Genomic DNA, 26,379 nt, shown 5'->3' on the forward strand with positions numbered 1-26,379 from the left:
AAAGTAATTAGTGGCAGAGGAAGAATCACCACTTGGGCTTCTCCTTCCCCAGGCCTTTTTCTTGGATGTGCCTGCGTTATGTCTAATAATTCTTTTATTCCTTCAGGCTCTGGATCTCATCCCCTGGAAAGAAGCCAAATGGGCGACTAGACCTGGCCAGACTGCCACAGATAGACAAGGAGAGCTTTTTATGGAGATTCCAAATGATGCTGGACTTTCTTTCAAACTTTTTTAGCTTTGACAAACACACAAAAGTGGTAATGTAGAGAAGCCCTTCCCGCACCCCAGCTGGACTGAGCCTCCCCTCCATTCCTTGCCAGCTTGATGCATCCTTCAGTCCTGGGTTTGTGTAAGTGAACAAAGCCCACGTGGAGCAGCTCTGAGCTCTAGTGCCATTTTTATACTAGTGACAAAAAGTGTTCTGTAAATATATATTTTTTTAAAACCATTGTGCGAGCTCTTACTGGCAGGTAACACTGCTGCATTAAACAAGACACCACATGTATAGATATTAGGGCTGTCAATTAATCATAGTTAACTCATGCGATTAACTCAAAAAAAAATTAATCGTGATTAAAAAAAGTAATCGTGATTAATAGCAGTTTTAATCACACTATTAAACAATAGAATACCAATTGAAATTTATTAAATATTTTTGGATGTTTTTCTACATTTTCAAATATATTGATTTCAAAGTGTACGGTCTTCACTTTATATTTATTTTTATTACAAATATTTTCACTGTAAAAAACACAAGAAATACCTCATACAAATATTGTAGTGCAAGCTCTTTATTTTGAAAGTGCAACTTACAAATGTAGATTTTTGTTGTTGTTACATAACTGCACTCAAAAACAAAACAATGCAAAACTTTAGAGCCTACAAGTCCACTCATTCCTACTTCTTGTTCAGCCAGTTGCTCAGACAAACAAGTTTGTTTACATTTACAGAAGATAATGCTGCCCACTTCTTATTTACAATGTCACCAGAAAGTGAGAAAAGGAGTTCGCATGGGACTTTTGTAGCCGGCATTGCAAGGTATTTATGTGCCAGATATGCTAAACATTCGTATGCCCCTTCGTGCTTCGGCCACAATTCTAGAGGACATGCTTCCATGCTCATGATGATGCTCATTTAAAAAAGGAAAAAAGTGTTAATTAAATTTGTGCCTGAACTCTTTGAGGGAGAATTGTATGTCTCCAGCTCTGTTTTACCCTTATTCTGCCATATTTTTCATGTTCTAGTAGTCTTGGATGATGACTCAGCACATGTTCATTTTAAGAACACTTTCACTGCAGATTTGACAAAATGCAAAGAAGGTACCAATGTGAGATTTCTAAAGATAGCTACAGCACTCGACCCAAGGTTTAAGAATCTGAAGTGTCTTCCAAAATCTGAGAGGGATGAGCATATGGAACACGCTTTCAGAAGGCTTAAAAGAGCAACACTCCAATGAGGAAACTACAGAACCCAAAGCACCAAAAAAGAAAATCAACCTTCTGCTGGCGGCATCTGACTCGGATTATGAAAATGAAAATGCGTCAGTCCGCACTGCTTTGTGTTGTTATGAAGCAGAATCCATCATCAGCGTGGAGGCATGCCCCCTGGAATGGTGGTTGAAGCATGAATGAACATATGAATCTTTAGCGCATCTGGCATGTAAATATCTTGTGACGCCGGCTACAACAGTGCCATGCAAACACCGGTTCTCACTTTCCAGTGATACTGTAAACAAGAAGTGTTAGACCCGCAATAGAGGTCTCCCTATGGGATGAGGAGCAGGCAGATACTGGACACTGTGTTGGTGTATAATACTCTAAATGCTCTTTATTGATTACAAAACAAACCTTACTCACTCCACATTCACACCCCAAACATACTCTACCAGAGTCCAAAGGTCAGAAAGGTCCCAATAGCTAGTCAAGTTTCCTTCCAACCATAAGATCATAAAATGCGGGGAGCCAGTGAAAACCACATCTATATCCACACAGGGCTCTGGATCAATAACGACTCCAATTTGCAGAAATCATAGGCAACCATTTATAGTCCATTCCATCGCATCATCAGTTCTTTGCCTTTGTTTACTAGGCCTTCTACCCACACAATTCCAAAGAGACAATCCTGGATGGGCAGCCATGATCTAAGGCGTGCCCTTTCCTCCAATTCTTATGCAATTGTATATCAGTCCAGCTGGTGGTGTTTCCTTTTCTGCTGATTCTCCATATTTTTCTTGGAACATAACAAGATTGTTTTTGCACAAATAGTTCTAATAGTTCTTGACCTTAAGTTCTTGCTTCAGTTGCCAGCTTGCAACACATGTATTCATGTCAAGCACACGTCATTCATACCAGGTCTCAATGACCAATAACATATTACATTGATATATGAATCATAATATATATAGATAACAGAACAGAAGCAGGCAGCATTATCTCCTGTAAATATAAACAAACTTGTTTGTCTGAGTGATTGGATGAACAAGAACTAGGACTGTGCAGACTTGGAGGCTCTAAAGTTTTACATTGTTTTATTTTTGAATGCAGGATTTTTTGTACATAATTCTACATTTGTAAGTTCAACTTTCATGATAGAGATTGCACTACAGTACTTGTATTAGGTGAATTGAAAAATATTATTGTTTTTTACTGTGAAAATATTTGTAATAAAAAATAAATATAAAGTGAGGACTGTACACTTTGTATTCTGTGTTGTAACTGAAATCAATATATTTGAAAATGTAAAAAACATCCAAAAATATTTAAATTATATTGTATTCTATTACTGTTTAACAGTGCGATTAATCATGATTAATTTTTTTAATCGCTTACAGCCCTAATAGATACTGATCTCTCCCTAAGCAAGTGTAGGCCTTTGATGAGCTCAGGGCTATACCTGCCTTAGAAAACAGGTCAGCACCTTGAGTCAAAACTAGTCTAGGTGGATATAAATGATGAATCAATTCTTGGATGCTGCCCTATCCTCCTTGTGGCAAATCTCAGTGGCAAGCAGGTTTAAGAATCTTTAAGGGGTGTGTGGAAGATCGGGATACGGAAGTATTTTTGCCCCCTTCTGACATTTCTCTAACAGCTTGGCTGCTAGGGGGTCTGCAGACAAGGTCTGCTTTCCTGAAGGAGTGTAGATGGGAGCTCATGTGGAATGCTTCAGCTACCACCTGCTGAAAAAGAAGTTAGGTCCTTTTGCGCCTTGAGGCCTGTGGAGCAATAGGGAACAAGTGACTTTCTACCACATCGAAAGGCTGAGGGGATAACTGCTTCCCACAGAGAACCCCAGCATTCCTACAGCAGTTCTTCAGGAGAAACTGCAGCAAGAGAAATGCATTGCTTGTATGATGTCTGTGGCTTGTTTTAGTTCAGCTGGGGAAACACTTGGATGGGGGTTACTGTATTGTTTCCTTGGAGACTGCACATGGGTAATAATAGAATTAGTGCTTTCCATCAACTAGCACACCTTACATGCATGTACATGCATGGGGTTTTAGTGCCCAGAGTAAGGACTGGGTAAACTTGCTTTAGCCATTGTCTCTTTCTTTGCTGGAAGAGATATGGTTGATGTAGCTTCCATAGTGCAGTCTATGTTACAGGATTCTTTGGCCAGTCCAGCCTTGCCTGTGTTCATGCCTTTGCGTACAGAGAGCACTGCATACCCCTTAAGTTTGGGCACATAGATCTGTTCCTGTTTTTCTTGTAGTGGGGAATTTTTGTTATCATGAGATAATGCGCGCCATCCCTTCCAATAGCAATCGTTTCCTGTGGAAACTGTGGCTTCTGGATAAGAGGCCATGGCTGTCATGCTGTGTGACTGAGAACACAGTATGCACTTTTCTGTCTGGTGTACTCACACAGCAGGGATTCTCTTAAAGAGATCCTTACTAGTTTGTACCCACAATGTAGGTCTTGTAAGATATGATTGGAAATGTATTCATTACATTAAAAATAAAAAATTAGTGTGAAGTTTATTTTTACTGAAACATTGCCCTGTGTGGGACAGCATTGGGCTATTCATGGGAACCAGGAAAAGGATTCCAGTCAGTCTTGATGGATGTCCTGGATGAATGAATGAAAAAACCAACAGAGCTTAAATAATAAAAAATAATTTGGATTTTTACATTTCTTTTCACTTCTAATACTCTACAGTTTTTGAAAAAAAACACTAGGAAGGATAAATATATTTAAAGGAACCCTGCGTCTCTCTCTAAATGAGTAACCATGAGTGTAGCTTTTCAGAGATTTGGTGTATCTTACAACAAGATACAGGAGCTGTACTATAAAATTGAAAACCATTACAATAAACATATTTCCTGTGTATAAAGATGCAGAAACCAAGCAATATCTTCTCTGAGTACCAGTGACATATAGTGTGTTTGTGGGAAGCTGTGGGATTTTATCAAATTTTCCACTTTGAATACACTCACCGTCCCCAACCCTCAAAGAAATGCACTAGAGGAGGTATGGTTATGATGTTGTATTTACACATCTTGGGCATGCTGAGAACCACCAAAAATTTTGGCCACTCAAGATACTTGTAACACTGTAACTAGCATAGGCTGAGGTATGGTAAAAAGGGTGTAAAATGTCTGTCTGAATGTTTTGGCTGTGTTCCCATCTACATGGGTATGGTCTTACTCAGAATACCTAGAAATGCCACTCCCTCCCTGCAAGCCATTTTGTAGAGATACATTCTCTTTAGTTCCCATTTCTGACCTTGTTACCTTCTGCATTTGCTCATTTTCCCTGCTGAAAGCCCATTGGGACTAATGTGTCTGCAATGACACACAGGCTGATTAGCCACAATAGATACTATTTTAAAACAAAAATGCCTTTCTATTGCTTAAATAAACTGTTGCCGTTGTGTTGGGCTCAGGAGGCACTATTTAAAATGTTTAATTAAAATTTATTCTGTAGCACTTAAAAATGGTTTTGTATAAACTTTGGTGTAAAGATTTGTAATAATATAGTCAAAGGGCTCTTTCTCCATTACCATTTTTTTACTGTTTTAAAGGCTAGGAAACAACTTGTATATATTCTGTATATGTATAGCAGCACATTTCATTTATGGAAATATGTTCTCAGAATATTTATTTACTAATATATTTATCTTAAGCCATGTCTTATGTTGAAAGTGTGTGACATTATTGGAGTAATCATTGAAAATCACTAACATGAGGCCCTGTAAATACATAATTGCACACAAAGATTTTACAATATTTGCCGACCAAAAAATGATTTAAAGCAAGTCGTAGTTCTCTACAGTTTTGTAACAAAGTGTACAAATGTCTGTTAAAAAAAACAAAACAAAATACAGTTTTATCAAGTATATTTTGAAAGTTGTTGTGTTTTGTGGGGAAAGAAGCTGATCAGTATTGTGCCGCTAAAGAAAATCCTGGGGGCCTGCAGGTGAAATACTTGAAAATAAACTAAGCTTGCACAGGCCTCTTGTGAAAGTTCTACTTGACCCATGTGAAGACTGGTTTAGTAGTACAACATTTAGAAGTATATCTCTCAGTAGAAGTGTGTGTAAATGCCTCTTTCCAAGCTGCCCATCCACCATTAAACTCGCCTAACCAAAATTCTTTCTTAGACTCACTTTTCATGATGTCCATGAGAAGTGACCTGATCATAACGACTATGACCTATTGTAAGTGAATAAAAACTATTTTAATTGGACCACCAGGATGTACATATGACTAGAGAGCAAAAGTGATCTTTTCAACCTTCCTTCCTCTAGCCCTTCCTCACTATTTGGTGCCCCTATTCATGTGCCTTGAGGCAAGAACTGTCAGTCTACCTTTACTGTAAAGTGCCTAGCGTATTTTTGCGTACTCTAAAATAGTAGTTAATGTTTAGCCCTGGCACACACTTACCCACAGTATAAAGCCAACTTACAATATGTCAATACACTGAAAACAGAGCAGCTATTCCAAAATTAAACTAAAAATAAAAGCTAAAATGTGTTTTCAGTGTATCTGTCCTGGAAACATTCACTGACTTCTGATATTTTCCAGCTCCTTTTTGTTGATTTTTCCTCCTTGTCTCACTATCTACATAAAAATTAGGTTAAAACAGTCTTAAATTAGCTATACTGGACCATGATCAAAGGACAATGATAATCTTGGCGATAAAGGGAGAGAGACATGTTAGGCCTGATCTTTGCCAGACTTTAACTGTTTGGGCTGAAGTTTTCAATGCAAAGTATTTGCCTCAACCTAAATTTATTTTGGAAAACTTCAGCCAGAACAGTTCCAACATTTTCAAGAAAAAGGCCAGTGAAAAATACATTTTTCCCATGTTAAAAAAAAAAATTCTTGCGATTCCCCAGACAACTGAAGGAAAGGGCGAGACATATGCCTTTGGAGGTAAACTCCTAATACCATCCTCTCCAAAAACTTAAGCTCAGTCTTGAAACAAGTTAGGGTTTTTTGCCTCCACAACTCCCTTTGGAAGGCTGTTCCAGAATCTTCATCTAATTTCAAGGCTAAACTTGCTGATGGCCAATTTATGTCCATTTGTTCTGGTGCCAGGGAGACTTTGGAGAAATTGGCCTACAGTCATAGTCTATGCTCTCCCTCAGAGTCTGGGTTTCTGCCCTTAACCAACAAGCGGCCCAGTCTGTTAATTTCTGTACAAATGCAGAGGGCTATAATCCCCCAGTCCATCTTCCTGCTCTAAATTTCTGGTTGTATTTTTCTATGTACAGGCCCACCCCATCCAAAATGGCTGCCTTAATCACATCATAGTCTATTGCAGGCATATTATTGAGAGTCACATATGCTCCATGTGCTTCCCCAGTTAAGCAGGGTGCCAGCCCAAGGGCCCACATTGTTCTGTCCCAACCAGCCACCCTTTTGAAAGTACTAAAAACACATCAGGGTCATCCACAGGTCCCATTCTGCAGAGTCCTGTCCCCTGTGCCCAGTTTCTGTTTGCAACTGCAGGACTCTCAAAGCTTTGCTGGAGTTGTTGCTGAACCTGGGCTTGCTCCTTAATAAATTCCTGCAGGCTCTTTGCTGCTCTGCCTGCCAGGCAAGCAAAGACTGTTTCTTTACATGGTGGGATTGTTGGAAGGCTACAGGGTCTTCTGCAGCTCTTTGCTGCTCCACCAGCCATTGCAGTGTTCCCTTCATCATCCAGACTGCCAAACCTCTCTGTCAGGTTCTCCATTCACAAGGACACAGGCAACTTCCGGACAAGACCCTAAGTTGTGACAGAGTGACATGCCACATGGATGGCTCTTCCACAAACTCAGACCATGCTAAGACCTTGCTTGTAAATACCCCTCTGTAATTTATGTACAGTGTTTTAATCCTTCACCAACGCATAGCAATGTCTCTACGCTGTTACACTGTCTCTCAGGTTCTCGACCCATTCCCCAAAAGGGGAGGACAAGTTGGCTCTGCCCAGAGGACTCTTCTAGCCACCTTTCCCCCAAACACCCTTCCTGTGCCCTTTTATACAAGGTCACTGTTAATGCTTAATTGACACACCAGCCCCAATCTGGCTTGTAATCAGGTAGAGATCTGTCCAGTTAGACCTCCTCTAGGGAAAACCTAATTAGTACTAAAAGTGACTAGAGTGCTGGCCCTCTAGTCACAAATGGTAATAAAACTCTCTTTGCTGGAAATACCTTCCCTAATGCATTCTAGGATTGCATTAACTTTTTTTCTGGTTGCATCACATTGGTGACTCATAGTCATCCTGTGTTTGACCAGTACACCCAGGTTTTCCTCATACTGTGTCACTTCTAATTGGTAAGCTCCAAATTTATAGGAAAAATTCTTGTTCTTAGTCCCTAAGTGCATGACCTTACATTTTGCACTATTACATTTCATCCTGTTTCTATTACCCCAGTTTTCAAGGTTGGCCAAATGTATGATATTCCAGTCCTCCCTTGATTGGCAATACCTCCCGATTTTGTATCATCATAAATTTTATTAGTGCACTCCCACTTTTTGTGCCAAGGTCAGTAATTAAAATGTTAAGACAGACCGATCCCTGAGGAACTCGACTTGTAACTTCCCACCAGCCTGACGGTTCACCTTTCAGTATGACTGGCAGTTGTCTCTCTGTTAATCAGTACGTTAACAACCTTTTGATTCCCATCTACTTTAATTTCCCATGTGAAACTGTATCAAATGCTTTACTGAAATCCAGCCAGATTAGGTCTACTGCATTTCCTTTGTCTAGAAAATCAGGTATCTCAAAGAAAGAGTTGGTCAAGTTGGGCTGGCACAACCATTTTGTAAAACCATTTTGTATTTTATCTCAGTTACCGTTTACCTCTGTCTTTATTTACTCTTTTTCAAAATTTGTTCTGAAACCTGGCATACAGCTGAGGTCAAACTAACAAATCTGTAGTTTCCCAGATCTCCCCGCCTCTTCCCCCCCCCCCTTTTTTTTTTACACTTTCTGAAATATAGGTCCTGTATTTGCAATTCTGCAGTCATAAGGTATGATCTCCAAGTTTATGGATTCATTAAGAATCCTGCCTATTAGGCTAGCAATTTAATGTGCCAGTTCCTTTAATATGCTTGGCTGGTGATTATCTGAGCCCCTTCCTCCCCCTGCATTTGGTCCCATTAAGCTGCTTGAGTTTGCCACATCTAAGGTGTAAGTCAATTTCTGTTGCTATAGCTACTGCCACCCAGCTCCTCATTAAAGATGGAGGCAAAGCATGTGTGTAAATTTTGAGCCATACCCAGATTATCTTTAATCTCCACCATGTCCTCAGCAATGTTCCTGCTAATTTTTTCCATCCATGTGTGGAGTTCATTTTATGTGCACCAAGGTAGTGTGGTTGTGCACTACCAGTAGAAACAAAAAAACCTAGCTATAATATACATTTTTAAAAAGTTACCATAGGGATAATTACTCCAGCCAGGACAGGTTAGGCATTTTAGAACTCACTACTCAAAGAATTAAATTTGTGTAAGAAAAATAAAAATTATGAAATGCCAGTCAAAACACTAAAATAACACACTTTGAAAGACTAAAATTACAGAGAATATATGTGCATTGCAGAAAGTACCAAGCAGTAACAACAATAATAATACAAGTAGGTGTTGGGAGGCAAGTGTGAAAGAGACGGTGTGTGTGACAAACAAACTGTGTGTGTGTGTGTGTGTGTGCTGGCTATTGGGGAAGTTTGAGAGAGGCCATGCACTGTCTCTGTCTCTTTCCCACAGTATTCTTGCTAGCAAGTTAAAGAAGTATGGGCTGGATGAATGCACTATAAGGTGGGTAGAAAGTTGGCTATATTATCGGGCTCAACGGGTAGTGATCAATGGCTCCATGTCTAGTTGGCAGCCGGTATCAAGTGGAGTGCCCCAGGGGTCGGTCCTGGGGCCGGTTTTGTTCAATATCTTCATAAATGATCTGGAGGATGGTGTGGATTGCACTCTCAGCAAATTTGCGGATGATACTAAACTGGGAGGAGTGGTAGATACGCTGGAGGGCAGGGATAGGATACAGAGGGACCTAGACAAATTGGAGGATTGGGCCAAAAGAAATCTGATGAGGTTCAATAAGGATAAGTGCAGGGTCCTGCACTTAGGACGGAAGAACCCAATGCACAGCTACAGACTAGGGACCGAATGGCTAGGCAGCAGTTCTGCGGAAAAGGACCTAGGGGTGACAGTGGACGAGAAGCTGGATATGAGTCAGCAGTGTGCCCTTGTTGCCAAGAAGGCCAATGGCATTTTGGGATGTATAAGTAGGGGCATAGCGAGCAGATCGAGGGACGTGATCGTCCCCCTCTATTCGACATTGGTGAGGCCTCATCTGGAGTACTGTGTCCAGTTTTGGGCCCCACACTACAAGAAGGATGTGGATAAATTGGAGAGAGTCCAGCGAAGGGCAACAAAAATGATTAGGGGTCTGGAACACATGACTTATGAGGAGAGGCTGAGGGAACTGGGATTGTTTAGTCTGCGGAAGAGAAGAATGAGGGGGGATTTGATAGCTGCTTTCAACTACCTGAGAGATGGTTCTAGACTATTCTCAGTGGTGGAAGAGGACAGGACAAGGAGTAATGGTCTCAAGTTTAATTGGGTATAGGTCCTGCTTTTGAGCAGGGGGTTGGACTAGATGACCTCCTGAGGTCCCTTCCAACCCTGATATTCTATGATTCTATGATTCTAAGTTGCAGTGGGGGAGTTTTAGGTTGGATATTAGGAAAAACTTTTTCACTAGGAGGGTGGTGAAACACTGGAATGCGTTGCCTAGGGAGGTGGTGGAATCTCCTTCCTTAGAAGTTTTTAAGGTCAGGCTTGACAAAGCCCTGGCTGGGATGATTTAATTGGGGATGGGTCCTGCTTTTGAGAAGGAGGTTGGACTAGATGACCTCCTGAGGTCCCTTCCAACCCTGATATTCTATGATTCTATGATTTAAGGCACTCACTGAAAGCTCTCCTGCTGTGTCCTGAGCCCTGTCTCCCCTCCCCTGCTCTGTGGAGATGGGATACATGGGGAAGGAGGAGAGAGAGATTGTGTGAGCTGGCTGCTGGGGAAGTCTGAGACCATGTGCTCTCTTTAAGAAAGGCACTCACTTCCCGAGGCTCCTTCAGACCGCAGCAGCTCTCTCCTGCTCGAGTCCTGAGCCAGTCTGTCCCCTCTCCCCTGCTGTGCAGAAATGGAGTACAGGGGTCGGGGGAGGGGGACACCCTGACATCAGCACACACAAACACCAGTGCTGCACAGCCAGCCAAGAGGGTCCTGGGAGCAGCTGCAGGAGCAATGCGGCTGCAAAGCAGTGGGAGGGGCACCTGAACACACACTGCCAGATGTGCTCAGCTCTGCTAATCAAGTGGGCAGCACTTGAATCTATCCTGGGCAGCAGCCCAACGGCGCAGCTTACATGGAACACAGGTCCTCAGTGCTTAGTGGGCTCACTTCTTGTTTCCTTGTTTTCTTTTAATTTATATGGCTAAAGAACCTTATACTATTGGTTTTACTTTCCTTTGCAATGTCCAGCTCTGCCTGGCTTTTGAAAGTTTTCACTTTATCCCTGTACTTTCTGACCTACCAGCGGTAGGTAGCTTTCTTTGCAGAGCCGTTCCTTCCATTCCTTATGGACTGTCTGATTTTTCTTTACAACCTGTTTGAGATGCTTGTTCAGCTGGTTTGGGCTGCAATGCTTCTCTGTGATTTTCCACCCGCTCCAGTATGGAGCTTTGACTTAAAGTAATTCCAAGCCTCTTCCACATTCAGATCCTTGAGTTTTTCAGACCAGTCAACTTCCCTAACTAATTCCTGTAATTTTTTAAAGTTTGCCCTTTTGAAATCAAGGATCCTAGTTGCAGACCTATTTTTGTTTAGCCTTCAGTTTAGGTTAAACTGAATTAATTTATGATCACGTGAACCAAGGTTCTCCTGTACAATAAGGTAATAGATTAGGTCCTCACTACTGACTAATACTAAATCTAAAAGGGCATCAGTACTTAGAATATCATAGAATATCAGGGTTGGAAGGGACCTCAGGAGGTCATCTAGTCCAACCCCCTGCTCAAAAGCAGGACCAATCCCCAATTAAATCATCCCAGCCAGGGCTTTGTCAAGCCTGACCTTAAAAACTTCTAAGGAAGGAGATTCCACCACCTCCCTAGGCAACACATTCCAGTATTTCACCACCCTCCTAGGGAAAAAGTTTTTCCTAATATCCAACCTAAACCTCCCCCACTGCAACTTGAGACCATTACTCCTTGTCCTGTCCTCTTCTACCACTGAGAATAGTCTAGAACCATCCTCTCTGGAACTACCTCTCAGGTAGTTGAAAGCAGCTATCAAATCCCCCCTCATTCTTCTCTTCTGCAGACTAAACAATCCCAGTTCCCTCAGCCTCTCCTCATAAGACTTGTTGGGTCAACTGACTATTTGGTGAGGAAATCTGTCAGCTATCACATCCAGAATTCAGAGTAACAGCCGTGTTAGTCTGTATTCGCAAAAAGAAAAGGAGTACTTGTGGCACCTTAGAGACTAACCAATTTATTTGAGCATGAGCGTAGCTCACGAAAGCTCATGCTCAAATAAATTGGTTAGTCTCTAAGGTGCCACAAGTACTCCTTTTCTTTTTGCACATCCAGAATGTTGACCTACCAATCTATTGCTGGAAAATTAATCTCCCATAATCATACAATTCCCAGTAGCATTAATTTTATTATAAATATTAATGAGGTTTCTTGCCATATCCAAATTGGATCCTGGGGAATCTATTGTAAACCTGATGCACTGTTCCAGAGGAGCCTCTGGGTCAAAATCACTTTGGGGAAGAACGCTAACAAACAGAAATCTCCCCTGGCTTCAGGAAGCTCCACACCCCCTCTCACCCCCATCACTCCTCAGGGGAAGGGGGTCACTGTATGGGTGACTGCTCCCCTGTCTGCCCAACCCCCATACAGCTGGACACACCATACCCTGACCCCCCCTCACTGAGCCCCATTCCCCTGCACACAGAACCCCCTCCACTGAGCCCTCTGCACCCAAACCCCACCCTGCTGAGCCCCACTGCCTGCATCCTACCTCCACTGAGCTTATCCCTGCACAACCAAACCCCCTCCCAGTTTCACCCCCCTGCAGTTGGCCCCTCCCTGATGAGCCCCCCTGCACTTAAACCCCCACCCCAATGAATCTTAACCAGCTGCAAACAGACCCCCCCGCTGAGCCACCCAGACCCCCCCCCATCTGAGTCCCATTCTCCCACACCCAGACCCCCCCCCTTGCTGAGCCCCAACCACCTTTACCTGGACTCCCCTGCAGCGTCCCTGCACCTAGAACCCCCCCAACAAACCCCTATGCATCCAGATACCCCCCACACCTGGCCACCCCCACTGAGCCACCTGCACCCAGCTTGCCCCACACAGAACCCTCTCACCCTACACCTGGCTCCCCCCCACACTCAGCCCTGTGCAGTCAGTGGCTTGTGTGCCCCACTGCCATGCTGGAACCTCCACATTTATTAATTGACAAATAATTAGCACAATTTTAAAATACTGTATGCATAATATTTATATTTTGGTGCAGAATCCCCTCAGGAGTAAATGCTACTCCACCACCTTTACCTTTATTTAGGTCTTTCCTGCACAGCACATAGCCGCCACTACTTGTACGCCAGTCATGTCCACCATGTTTCTGTCATCCCTTTAATATTAGGTTTCATGTCCTGCACCTTTAATATTAGGTTTCATGTCCTGCACAGTAGTTCTAGTGCTCCATTTTGTTACCCAGGCTTCTTGAATTAGTTACTTTTGGGGGAATTCTGTGCCAAAAAATAAAAAATTCTGCATACAATATTTTCAAAGTCTGCAAAACTCTACATATTTTAGTTGTCAAAATAACATAATATAATCACACCAGTTTCAATTATTTTGGTTTTATTTTGATTACATTATTTATTTCAAAATACTTGTCAGCAAGTATGTCTGTAACAATACAGACAACAGAAAAGATTCAGAAAATGTTTTTTGATCAATAGATTCCTTACGAGGCATATTAATACAGAACTCTGAGTAATAATTCATTTAAACTACAATACAGAACCATATTTTCCACACGCTCCAGAAGCAGTGCAAAGGCTGTGAGGGGAGGGGGAGTCAGGAGTAACGGAGGAGCTGAGGGAGAGAGAAATAATTGCTGGGAAGGCACCTGGGTGTGAACTTGGAGGTTTGTGGTGTATGGGTGGGAAAAATATGGAACAGGTTTTGGGGGGAGGGACTATTAGGGAGCTTCCTCCATGCAGACCTTGGCTGACCCCCTAGCCTCTACCATTCAGGCAGGCACATGTGTCCCTCCACCCCTAATTCAGACACCCACTCCCCATGTGTTCTTGCACGCCCTGTCCACATGTGTCCCTCCATCTCCATTCAGACACCCACTCGCCATGTGGCCCTGCACCCTTTCCCCCTGTGTCTCTGTGCCCTCACTCAGCCATCTCCCTTCCCTATGTGGCCCTGCATCCCTCCCCCTGTCCCCATGAGTCTCTGTGGCCCCACTCAGCCACTCACCCATCCCTATGTGGCTCTGCATCCCCCTCCCACATCACCATCTGGCCCTGCACCTCCCTCCCCCCTGTGGCCATGAACCTCCACTCCCATGCATCCCCTGCCCCAGTCTGTCCTCCCCCACTAGCCTTTATGAGCCCTGTCTGACTCCCACAGTACTCCCATGTTGGCTGTCTCCCCATAGTCCCTGTCGCCTGACCTGGCCCAACAGGCACTGTGGAGAAGGTAGGCTCTTTCTTTTCCCTTGCTGGTCAGGAGCTGCTGTTGTGTGCCAGACAGCCCTCTCCTGGGGAAAAAGGTAGAACTGCAGAAGTTATTTTCTGCTGGGAGCTGCTGCTGTGTTCTATTGCCACTGCGCCCTCTGGTGGGCAAAAAGAGGAACTGAAGCAACTTTTCAGCAGAAGTTTTTTCTGTGCAAAAAATTAAAAATATGCATCACTCATTAATTATGCATTCACAGAGTGGTGCAGAATTCCCCCAGGAATAATGAGTGTGCAGACTTTTTAGTTGTTTCTGCTTGACATCACCCAGCTTCCTTGCTCTATTAGGCACAGGCATTTTACTGACAATAGTACCTACCTGACTGTTACTGTCATTTTATGGGCACTGTCTTTCTGCTTATTGTCCATTCTCCTGTCCTCTGTTGTTGCTTTCTCTACTGCTGTGTCCACTTTTACTTGATTTTAGTCCTGCTCAATATTAGAATCAAGCATGGTGGTTACATGAGCATCTCCCAACCGTCTCCCCCAGAGTCCTAGGTTCAAGCTCTTTTAATAAGTTGTGCCAGCCTCCATCCCAGAAGTCAATCACCCACCCTACTCAGGTGAAGTTCATCCTATGAGGACAGGCCTCTGCCCATGAATGGCTCTCAATGGTCAGACAGCCCAATGCCCTCCTTCTAGTGCCATTTCAGGAGCCACCTGATAATCATTATGCCTGGCCTTTGCCCTCCTTCTCTGGAGACACCTGAGTGGCCTTTCTTTAAGCATCTTCCCCAGCCTGGCTTAGTCGTCTTTGATGTGTCCAGCAAGAATTGAATAGTATAATTTGTTCCCACGTGCAGGACAATCATGGATTTTTTCCCATACCTTGTATCTCAGCTCCTCACAGACAAGATATCCATCTGTTCTTCAGATCCACTCTGGAGACAGATTGGTTCTTCTTCGTAGGGAGGCCCCACTAATCTTCCTCTTCCTGGTGCTGGTGCAAATCACAGGCCTTCACCCTTCCATTCTTTGTGGCTGCAAGTCTTCTGGTCTCACTTGCAATCTTCTGTGAGTCAGCCTCTATCCCCTTGGGGCTCCCAACTCTGGCTATTTACGTTGGCTCTTCCCCTCTTCTTGTACGATTAGCCACTCATCTCTGCCCATCTCCTTTAACTACTTGCCTCTCCCCATCACTTCCCAAGTCACTGAACCTGTTCCTCAGTTCTAGTTCTCTTGCAGTAGCCAGGCTTTTCCTCTGCCTTGTGCTCAGTCACATGCTTCCACAGCCCATTTGCTTCATCCAGCGAGCAACCCTCACAGTTCTTCCCCCTTCTGAATTCAACCACAGCTTCAAGCTGCTGCTCCAAACTGCAGATCTTCTCTGCCATCAGTTCTATCTGGCAGCACTACATACAAACAAAGCACTTTTCAGGTACCCACTCCAGAAAAACGCATATCTCACAGCATCCACAGGCAGTCATCTTCACTGGCTCTTCCTGTCTTTGGCTCACTACCACTTGTGCCACTGTCATAGCCTTCCCTTCTGTGCTTGGGAAGTCATGGTTATGGAGAAAAAGAGAGAGAGAGATGGTCTGTCAAATTGCTGAGAGCAACTTTATGCAGTGCTTTGAAAATCAGGACAGGAACCTTAGGGAAGTGGTGGTGAGGGGGGGAGTATACGAAGCATACTAGACTGATGGGGGGAGAAAAATATGTAAACCAAGGTTTAAAAAAACCACTTGAAATTGGTACACTTGTTCAGAATAAAAGAAAAGAAAAAGCTTGCCTCTGAAGCACTTTCCATGTGGAAGGAAATATTGATTATCATAGATCAGTATTTTTAACTGCTCAAGAGTATTTGCTAAAACAAGAAAATGGAGCTTCTGCATGACCTACTTACACCTGTAACATCTGGGTCACTAGCTTTACCTTCTACTTCTTTACTCTCCAGTATTGTTCTATACTAAGATGTGATAGGAAACAAATTATCTTGGCTGGAATTAGGGATGAGGAGAAACTCCATTGTTTTGCTGTGAATCTGTTCAAGAGGAACCTTCCTACCCATGGCAAAAACACTGATACAAAGTGCTGTGCATGCCCAACAGCATCAGATCAGAGACAGAAACCAGTTTGGCTTTGCCAGGTCGGTGAAGTAGATGAAATTGGCAAAACCATATTTCTGAAATCCCCTTACCTTCCAGTTTAAGTTTTCCTTTTTGGCTGATGTTGCAGGGCTCTCCAGCATATTGTCTCTGTTCCTCAGATGATTACATCAAGGGCATAAAGTATGCCAAGACAGCAGTCCCCATAAGTGGGCACCTAAACTAACAGCCAGTGTAGAAGAGCTAGGGCTGGGACTTCAGGTTTAAGTGCACACCATTTTTCTGGCTTTCTGCAGGTCTATAGTCCTATTCTCCCACACGCCCAGTCCCTGGAGATCTGAACAAATGCTCAGTAGCTTCATTAATTTTAAAAAAAGAAGAAAAACCCAAACATTCACTTGGAAGCCCTGAGTGGCACAACTGATCCTTTCTTTTCCCCATCCCTCTAATATAAGCCTGAGAGCATCAGCCTGTCTGGGACTTCAGCTTTTTTTCCTAATTACAGTACCTTCTGGTTTGATTAGGTGATCTCTTGCCATCCCCGTTCACCATCTCTCTCTGCAGGCTGCCTTTTTGCAGCAGTCAGTAGATGCAGATAAAAATTCTTTTTAAGGGACCATCTGTGAACATGTCAATTTTTATGATATTTTATTTTTGTGAAGCTTGGAGCAATTATTCTTTTCTTCTAACTGGAGATTCATTTAAAAGGGCCTCACTGAATTCTGTTTCAGTTTGAGCAGCTGTTTGTTCAACAGCCTTCACCGTTGTGAGTCACAGTTTCTTTTGGGGATATTTTGAGTTGTTTTTTTTCCCTCCTTGTAAGTGTATTGGTACCTCAAGGTAGTAGGAGACGTGTCATATTATTTGGCTTGCAGTATGATACTCACAGGGAAAAACACTCTTTCTTGGCTTTGCATTTGTTGCTGCATGAGTCTACTCATACATTCTGGCCCATACAATGATGCAGCAGTTTGAAAATATTTTTGGGAATGCACAAATGGGGAAAGGCTTGTTTCCACCATATACTAAAGTCCTTAGGTCCACATTGCTCTGTTTGGAAGCAGAAGATCAAAATTAATTACCCAAGGCAAGGCTGGCCAGCGCAGAACTCTTAGTGAAATAAGCCCCCTCTTTCAGCTCCTGTAAATTTTCATAGAGTCACTGTAGTCAATAGAGCTATGGTAACACACTTGTTGAGGCTCTGCCCTGCCATGTTCAGACTTTCCATAGTGTAGGAAACCATGTAACTAATGATTCCACAAAAGAGCCTTATTATTAAGAGGACACAGGCTGGTTTTAAGCTCTTGTTCGTATGAAAGTATCATACCGGCTGTTCTAGTGAGAAACCCAGTGTCCCTTCTGTAACTATCCTGAAGATTATTCTTGGCCATGTCTTTGTCAGTCACCTGGTTCTGAGCTTAGAACATGGTTTCTATGGCAGCCTGGGGTGGAGGGTGAGCATATGTTGATACAGGTCCAAAGACTTCCGGAACAAGATACTTTCTCCAACACTGCAGGGTATGAAGACAGCTGGACTTGTGTAATCCCCTCTCCTGGATCAAAAAGATTGGAGTGAGAACACTCTTGGCCTTGATATTGTTGGCAAGAACATTCAAAACCACCTTTAACCGAAAGCAGCAGCTGTCACTTGTCTTGGCCTCAATTTTGCTTTGTTTGTGTAGACTTCCTGAGGTGTTGGTGTTTGTCTCCAGTGTTTCTCTTCCTCATTCTGTTGCCTAACTGGAGCTTTTCTTCGCTTTGATTACTCACATTTATACGCTGTCACCTCTGAATGGAGACAAAATCCAGCTGTCCCACCACTTCCTTGTGTAGTCCTGTAGTCTGGAATGCACAGCAAGGCAGCTTGATTTAGCCTTGGGGTAAGGATTGGCTGCCACTATCCTAATCCTGGCCTCATGATTGCTGGGAAGTATGTTGTGCACTTGAAATATGATGTTGAGGTCACAATAGAAACAGGTGCAAAGGCTGGAAGCATCAAAGCGTCCCTTGTGCAGGGAAGTGAAGCCTGCTGTCCAGACACTAGCATGGGAATGTGGGGGAGGCTCAGGCCCTGAGCTGTGGAAATTATTGCTGCTTGTTTCAGCCGCTCTCATTGCAGCAACTTCCTTTTTAAATGGCATACGAGTTGCTGAAGCATTTATAATGCGTAAACCTACAGAACACTCCAGGTTAAACACACCCTACCAACCCTCATGTTGCAGTGCAAATGTCCCAGAGGTTACAGATGGACACACACATTCAGGCATCATGAGGACAGCAGGTTTGTCTCTCTGTCACATACATTTCTACTTGGTCACCTCTCTCACTCACACATACACATGCCACCCCCACCCCCGGCCCCCAAACCGCTGCCTGGGAGCATTTCATGGTTACACATCTCTCACCCACAAACATGTCCCCACCATGGTACCCTGGGATTAGGGTTCTAGACACGTGTATGAACATCCCAGGGATTACAGGGCTCTCCTAAATTCACAGCTTTCTAAGCGTGTGTGTGTGTGCATGCACACGTGTGTGTGTGAATCATAGAATCATAGACTATCAGGGTTGGAAGGGACCTCAGGAGGTCATCTAGTCCAACCCCCTGCTCAAAGCAGGACCGATCCCTGACGAACTCATCCCAGCCAGGGCTTTGTCAAGCCTGACCTTAAAAACTTCTAGGGAAGGAGATTCCACCACCTCCCTTGGTAAGCATGTATCAAAGACGTGCTTATACTAGCATTCGCTATGTCTGTGTCGCTGCCATATTAGATTTTTGGCAATTGTCTCCCCTACAGGAGAGGCCAAGATAGTTCATGTTCAGGACTTCTGAGACACACTTGCACACTTTGCTGCCCCTTATTAGTGGCTTTTGGCGGTGTGATTGACTATGCTTATATCCCTGGCTGTTCCTGTTCCTTCCAACCTTCTTGTCAATTGATACTGATAATGCCATGCAGTCATTTACCAACTATTACAGCTCCATTGTGTCATCCCCACCTTTTGCTTCTGTCAGTGATATCTTTAACTTTTGTTGTAGGGAATCTTGATTGTCAGCCTTACCATCTGAAGCTCGCTGGCTTAACAGTTTGACTGAAAAGGTCATTGCTTTGGTAGGCAGCCCTATGTTCACATCCGGACTCGATGCAGGGCATAAGAATGGTATAGGTTTGTCATGACATGTCTCTTGCTACTACAAGTGACCTCTTAGAAAACACTTAGTAGGCATTGTGGCTCGGACACACAAACTTTAAACTCTAAGCATCCCATGTCGACTCTGAACCAATGAGCACCACCTATTTAATTTGTTTGTAGCTCAGGCTTTGTTGAGCATTTTTCTCCCAATTTTACCTTTAAGATCTGATTGGTTCTCTATATTTGTACTTCTGAAAAGAGGCCATCCAAAAATAGCAGAACATTGGCTATGAGGCAGATACCTTCTCAAAGTCTGTGACTCCCTCACCTTTGTACATTGCCAGCTAGAAACATCTACAGCAGAGGCAACTCAACACGTGTTGCTGCAGCAGCTGAAAAGATGGTGTCATTTATATTTGTGCTTAAAATGACCTAAACTATTACAGCAGTCAAAGCAGACCCAAAGTCCCGATCTCCACAGGGTTCTCACATTCATCTCATTTTGTGGGTGTGCAGGACACCTACTGTTTTAGAGATTCTGTTTTTATTTTAAGCGAAGTGGTTTAAGACCATATTTAGAAGGATGAGAGAGCTGACAAGCTCCAGATACTTCAAAATGGTTATAGCAGCTGGTTTTCCCATGTCTGGTGTGCACCATGGAACTCCAGAAATGGTCTGTCCAGATCCTTTGGAAAACAAGGAGAAAGAGGAAAAAGATTATCCCCAATACACTTTGAACTGCAGGAGAATAATGTGTCTCATGGCGTGACTGTCACTTTAGTGTCCCACAAGGAGGTTGCAATCATCTTGTTGGCTCTTAAATTTTTTCTTGAAGATGGAGATGGAGGTGGATGGCTTGTAAAAAATACTCCAGATCTCTCCTGCAGTAGTTGCTTGGTGAGAATCCCCTATCTCAGCTGAAGAAGGTGCCTGATGAGATCTAAGAAACAGTTATTTTACAATTATAGTTTTAATAACATGCTAAATTGTTTGGCGAGCTGCTATTTATTTTATTACCACTATTATATTATTTGTATTACAGTATGTCTGCAGGCCCCAGATAAGACTGGGGCAGCATTATGCTAGGCACTCTACACCACATAGTAAGAAACCATCCCTGCCCCATATGGTTTACAATCTAAATAAACTAGACAGAACAGGATGAGAGGCGAAACAGAAGGCACAAAGAAGTGATATGAAAAGGTCACAGGTTTCAGAGTAACAGCCGTGTTAGTCTGTATTCGCAAAAAGAAAAGGAGTACTTGTGGCACCTTAGAGACTAACCAATTTATTTGAGCATGAGCTTTCGTGATGTGATGAAGTGTCATGATGTCATGAGCTTCCGATGAAGTGAGCTGTAGCTCACGAAAGCTCATGCTCAAATAAATTGGTTAGTCTCTAAGGTGCCACAAGTACTCCTTTTCTTTTTGAAAAGGTCACAGCAAGTCATTGGCAGAGCTGGGAAAAGAACCCAGATCTTCTGAGTCCTAAGCCAATGCTTTGTCCACTTGACCATGCTGCATTATTACTAAACAACAATCTGAAGTATAATTAAAGCACCATTAAAACAACACTATAAAATTGCTAAAAGACTAGCTATTTTGGGAGTATTTAAAAATGGGGAGAGGGTTCTGTTCAGGAGCTAATCAATGTTAGTAACGAAAATGCCTCTTAAAAAACATGTGTTTACAGATCCTTTCTGGACTGTAGAATAAATTCTACATGCCATGAGCTGCCACAGCCAAAGTGTAGTCATCCAGTGATCCATGTGCAAAAGTAGAACGCCTATCAATAAGGTGTCAGAGTGCTAATACCTCAGGATGAGGCTCAGGTAGGAAGTCACATATTAAAGGCTAACCATGCAAACTTAAAACATCAGTCTGCCACTGTACAGGCAGATAATGTAAAAAGGGTAGTACCTTGTGATCCTCGGTGCTCCAATCTGTTTTTTGTACTAGCTGCAAGTGGTAGTGAACCCTAACAAAAGGTAAATTAAAACAATTGTGCCTCATTGGCATAAGGACAGGTGTTGCTTTTGCAAAGTGATGATGAGAGCACATAAAGCAAACTGCAATTGAAAAATTTTCATGTTGCTTCTGAGACACATAGGACTTTCCTATTTTAATACAGCCAAATACAAGGTCATATTTAGAAAAGCTGGACGTGCACAAGTCCATGGGGCCGGACGAGTTGCATCCGAGAGTGCTGAAGGAATTGGCGGCTGTGATTGCAGAGCCACTGGCCATTATCTTTGAAAACTCGTGGCGAACCGGGGAAGTCCCGGATGACTGGAAAAAGGCTAATGTAGTGCCAATCTTTAAAAAAGGGAAGAAGGAAGATCCTGGGAACTACAGGCCAGTCAGCCTCACCTCAGTCCCTGGAAAAATCATGGAGCAGGTCCTCAAAGAATCAATCCTGAAGCACTTGCATGAGAGGAAAGTGATCAGGAACAGCCAGCATGGATTCACCAAGGGAAGGTCATGCCTGACTAATCTAATCGCCTTTTATGATGAGATTACTGGTTCTGTGGATGAAGGGAAAGCAGTGGATGTATTGTTTCTTGACTTTAGCAAAGCTTTTGACACGGTCTCCCATAGTATTCTTGTCAGCAAGTTAAGGAAGTATGGGCTGGATGAATGCACTATAAGGTGGGTAGAAAGCTGGCTAAATTGTCGGGCTCAACGGGTAGTGATCAATGGCTCCATGTCTAGTTGGCAGCCGGTATCAAGTGGAGTGCCCCAAGGGTCGGTCCTGGGGCCGGTTTTATTCAATATCTTCATAAATGATCTGGAGGATGGTGTGGATTGCACTCTCAGCAAATTTGCGGATGATACTAAACTGGGAGGACTGGTAGATACGCTGGAGGGGAGGGATAGGATACAGAAGGACCTAGACCAATTGGAAGATTGGGCCAAAAGGAATCTGATGAGGTTCAATAAGGATAAGTGCAGGGTCCTGCACTTAGGACGGAAGAACCCAATGCACAGCTACAGACTAGGGACCGAATGGCTAGGCAGCAGTTCTGCAGAAAAGGACCTAGGGGTTACAGTGGACGAGAAGCTGGATATGAGTCAGCAGTGTGCCCTTGTTGCCAAGAAGGCCAATGGCATTTTGGGATGTAAAAGTAGGGGCATAGCGAGCAGATCGAGGGACGTGATCGTTCCCCTCTATTCGACATTGGTGAGGCCTCATCTGGAGTACTGTGTCCAGTTTTGGGCCCCACACTTCAAGAAGGATGTGGATAAATTGGAGAGAGTCCAGCGAAGGGCAACAAAAATGATTAGGGGACTGGAACACATGAGTTATGAGGAGAGGCTGAGGGAGCTGGGATTGTTTAGCCTGCAGAAGAGAAGAATGAGGGGGGATTTGATAGCTGCTTTCAACTACCTGAAAGAGGGTTCCAAAGAGGATGGCTCTAGACTGTTCTCAATGGTAGCAGATGACAGAACGAGGAGTAATGGTCTCAAGTTGCAGTGGGGGAGGTTTAGATTGGATATTAGGAAAAACTTTTTCACTAAGAGGGTGGTGAAACACTGGAATGCGTTACCTAGGGAGGTGGTAGAATCTCCTTCCTTAGAGGTTTTTAAGGTCAGGCTTGACAAAGCCCTGGCTGGGATGATTTAACTGGGAATTGGTCCTGCTTCGAGCAGGGGGTTGGACTAGATGACCTTCTGGGGTCCCTTCCAACCCTGATATTCTATGATTCTATGATTCTATATATCTAGGAACAAAAGATGTAGGACATATTTACGGGATGGTGGGTCCATAAAGAACATTGGAGTTATGATAAATGACTAGTTAAAAATACTCTCAGTATGATACTTGTGACTAAAAAAGTTACCATGAGTTTTGACTGTATAAACAGAGGAATATCAAATGGGAGTAGGGAAGGGATAACATCGCTTCATGGTTTGGTAGGACCGCAACTGGAATTCTGTGTTCAGTTCTGGTTGCTACACATTGAAAAAGGATGTTGAAAAATTGGAGAAGATTCAACGAAGTGCTACAGGATTGATTTGAGCTCTGGAAAAACACACGTTATGGTGAGAAAGTTAAGATCAATCTGTTTAGCTCACTGAAGAGAAGTTTAAGAGGTGACTTGATTGCAATCTATTTCTACCTACATATGTAGAATGTATCAGACAGTGGAGGCCTCTTTAATCTAGCTGACATAAGCATAAAAAGGACCAATGGCTGAAATTTGAACCTAGAAAAGTTAAAACTCAGAAATAAGGTGCACATTTTTAACCAAAAGGGTAATTAACAATCACAGCAGATTAACCAGGTATGTAGCAAACCCTTGCTCACTTTGAAGTCTTCAGCTCAAGACCAGCTGTCTTTCTAAAAGGTATATTCTAGTTAAGCCATAAATTATAGACTTGATGCAGGAATTAATGGACAAAATTCTATGGCCTGTGTTCTTCAGGAGGACAGACTAGATGATTGTAATAGTTTCTTTTAGGCATAAAAAAATCTTTGCATCAATCCTGAATGGTGATCAGAAATAATAACCATGTTCTCAGCCTGGTGCACTAATGGTTTTCATGCCTCTGTTGCTAGTGAGAACACAAACAAAGAGCGCTCCTTCTTCTACAATGACCACTACCCAGTAGGAAGACTTCAGTGATTTTGAAAAAAACTTGAGGATTGTGGTGGATAATCAGCTGAACATGATGATAATACAGTAGGGCACAGATTATCCAACAAGTTCTTGAAATGCATTGGAGACAACTTTTATTATAGAAGGTAGAGAAAGAGACTAGAGGAGAGGATATTCTGCATTTAATTCTGACAAACAGGGAGGAACTAGTTAAGAACCTGAAAGTGGAAGACAGCTTGGATGAAGGTGACCATGAAATGATAGAGTTCAAGATTCTAAGGAATAATAGGAGGGAAAACAGCAGAATAAAGGCAATGGACTTGAAGGCAGACTTTAGCAAACTCAGACAATTGGTAGGTAAGATCCTGTGGGAAGCAAGTCTAAGGGAAAAAAGAGTTCAGGAGAGCTGGCAGTTTTTTAAAGAGACATTATTAAGGGCACAAGAGCAAATTATTCCAATGTGTAGAAAAGATAAAAAGTATGGTAAGAGGTCACCCTGGCTTAGCCAAGAGATCTTCAATGATCTGAGACTCAAAAAAGAGTCATAGGTCAAATGACAAAAGATGAATATATTTTAAAAATCAACACAAGCATGTAAGAACAAAATTAGAAAGGCCAAGGTACAAATGAGATTAAATAAACTAGGGATAAAAAATGGTTACAGAGCATTTTACAAATATGTGGGAAGCAAGAGGATCTGAGGCTAAAATAAGAAAAGAACAAGTTAAGAATGACTCAAAAAAGGTAGATGTCTTCACATCAGTAGGGTCTGATGAAATATGTCCTAGAATACTTAAGGAACTAACTGAAGAGATCTCTGAGCCATTAGTGATGATCTTTGAGAATGCTTGGAGGATGGGAGACATACCAGAGGGCTGGAAAAGGGACAAATATAGTACCTTTCTACAAAAAAGGGAATAAGAACAACCCAGAGAATTATAGACCAGTCAGCGTAACTTCGGTACCAGAAAGATAATGGAGAAAAGAATCAAAAAAATCAACTTGTAAGCACTTAGAAGATAATAAGTAGCAGTCAACATGGATTTGTCAAGAACAAATCATATCAAACCAACCTAATATCCTTCTTTGACAGGGTAACAAGTCTTGTCAATAGGGGGAAGCAGTGGAAGTGATATAGCTTGACTTTAGTAATGCTTTTGATACGGTCTCACATGACCTTCTCGTAAACATACAAGAAAAATACATCCTAAATGGAGCTACAATAAGGAGTACAGAACTGGCTGGAAAACTGTGCTCAGAGAATAGTTATCATTGGCTCACAATCAAGCTAGAAGGTACATCAAGTGGGGTCCCACAGGGATCAGTCCTGAGTCCAGTTCTACTGCATATCTTCATAAATGATTTGGATAATGGCATATAGAGTATACTTATAAAGTTTGTGAATGATACTAATCTGGGAGGGATTGCAAATGCTTTGGAGGACAGGATTAAAATTCAAAATGATCTTGACAAACTGGAGAAAGAGTCTGAGTTAAATAGGATGAAATTCAATAAGGACAAATACAAAGTACTATACTTGGTTGGGCATAATCAACTGCACAGCTACAAAATAGATAATGACTACCTATGATGGAGTACTGCAGAAAAGGATATGGGGTCAACAACATAATCCTGTTGCAAAAAAAAAAAAAAAGAGTGAGACACAAGAAGTAATTATTTCACTCTACTCAGCACTGATAAGGCCTCATCTGGAATACTGTGTCCAATTCTGTGTACCACACTTCAGGAAAATGTGGGCAAATTACAGAGAGTCCAGAAGAGAACAACAAAAATGATTAAAGGTCTAGAAAACATGACCTACGAGGAAAGATTGAAAAAAATTGGGCTTGTTTCATGCTGGAGAAGAGAAGACTGAGGGGAGACATTACAGTCTTCAAGTACATGAAAGGTTGTTATAAAGACAAGGGTGAAAATTGTTCTCCTTTGCTGCTGAGGACAAGACAAGTAGTAATGCGTTTAAATTGCAGCACCAGATTTAGTTTAGACATTAGGAAAAACTTCCTACCTGTCCAGTACAAATTACCAAGTGAGGTTGTGGAATCTCCATCACTGGAGGTTTTTTAAGAACAGGTTAGACAAACACCTGTCAGGGAATGTCTAGATAATACTTAGTTCTGCCTCAGTGCAGGGGATTGGACTAGATGACCAGTCCTACATTTCTATGATTCTATGAGCTCCAATGTGATGCTGTTGCCAAAAGAGATAATGCAATCCTGGGATGCATAAATTGGGAACCTCAAATAGGAGGAGGAAGGTTATTTCACCTCTGTATTTGATACTGGTGCAACCGCTGCTCGAAGGTTGTGT

General features: G+C 42.7%; 2 protein-coding genes across 18 annotated transcripts in view; one reads left to right on the forward strand and one right to left on the reverse strand.

Annotated features, from left to right (window-relative positions):
* ZNRF3 (zinc and ring finger 3) overlaps positions 1–691 on the forward strand; it is a 220,290-nt gene extending 219,599 nt beyond the window's left edge. The window contains exon 6 of one of the 4 annotated variants that reach the window (XM_073312246.2): positions 107–691. In XM_073312246.2, the coding sequence (XP_073168347.1) occupies positions 107–150 (44 nt within the window). In that variant the 3' untranslated portion in view covers positions 151–691. The remainder of the gene's footprint in view (positions 1–106) is intronic. The other 3 variants (XM_073312244.2, XM_073312242.2, XM_073312247.2) reach the window with 3 other exon arrangements.
* A 13,568-nt stretch (positions 692–14,259) lies between these two features.
* The window catches only part of KREMEN1 (kringle containing transmembrane protein 1), a 150,653-nt gene continuing 138,533 nt past the window's right edge, over positions 14,260–26,379 (reverse strand). For 13 of the 14 annotated variants that reach the window (XM_073312966.2, XM_073312960.2, XM_073312968.2 and 10 more), the window contains one exon: positions 14,260–20,391. In XM_073312966.2, coding sequence (XP_073169067.2) covers positions 20,229–20,391 — 163 coding nt within the window. In that variant the 3' untranslated portion in view covers positions 14,260–20,228. The remainder of the gene's footprint in view (positions 20,392–26,379) is intronic. The other variant, XM_073312972.2, reaches the window with a different exon arrangement.

This window comes from Lepidochelys kempii, chromosome 15 (assembly GCF_965140285.1).
Source record: "Lepidochelys kempii isolate rLepKem1 chromosome 15, rLepKem1.hap1, whole genome shotgun sequence".
NCBI lineage: Eukaryota > Metazoa > Chordata > Testudines > Cheloniidae > Lepidochelys > Lepidochelys kempii.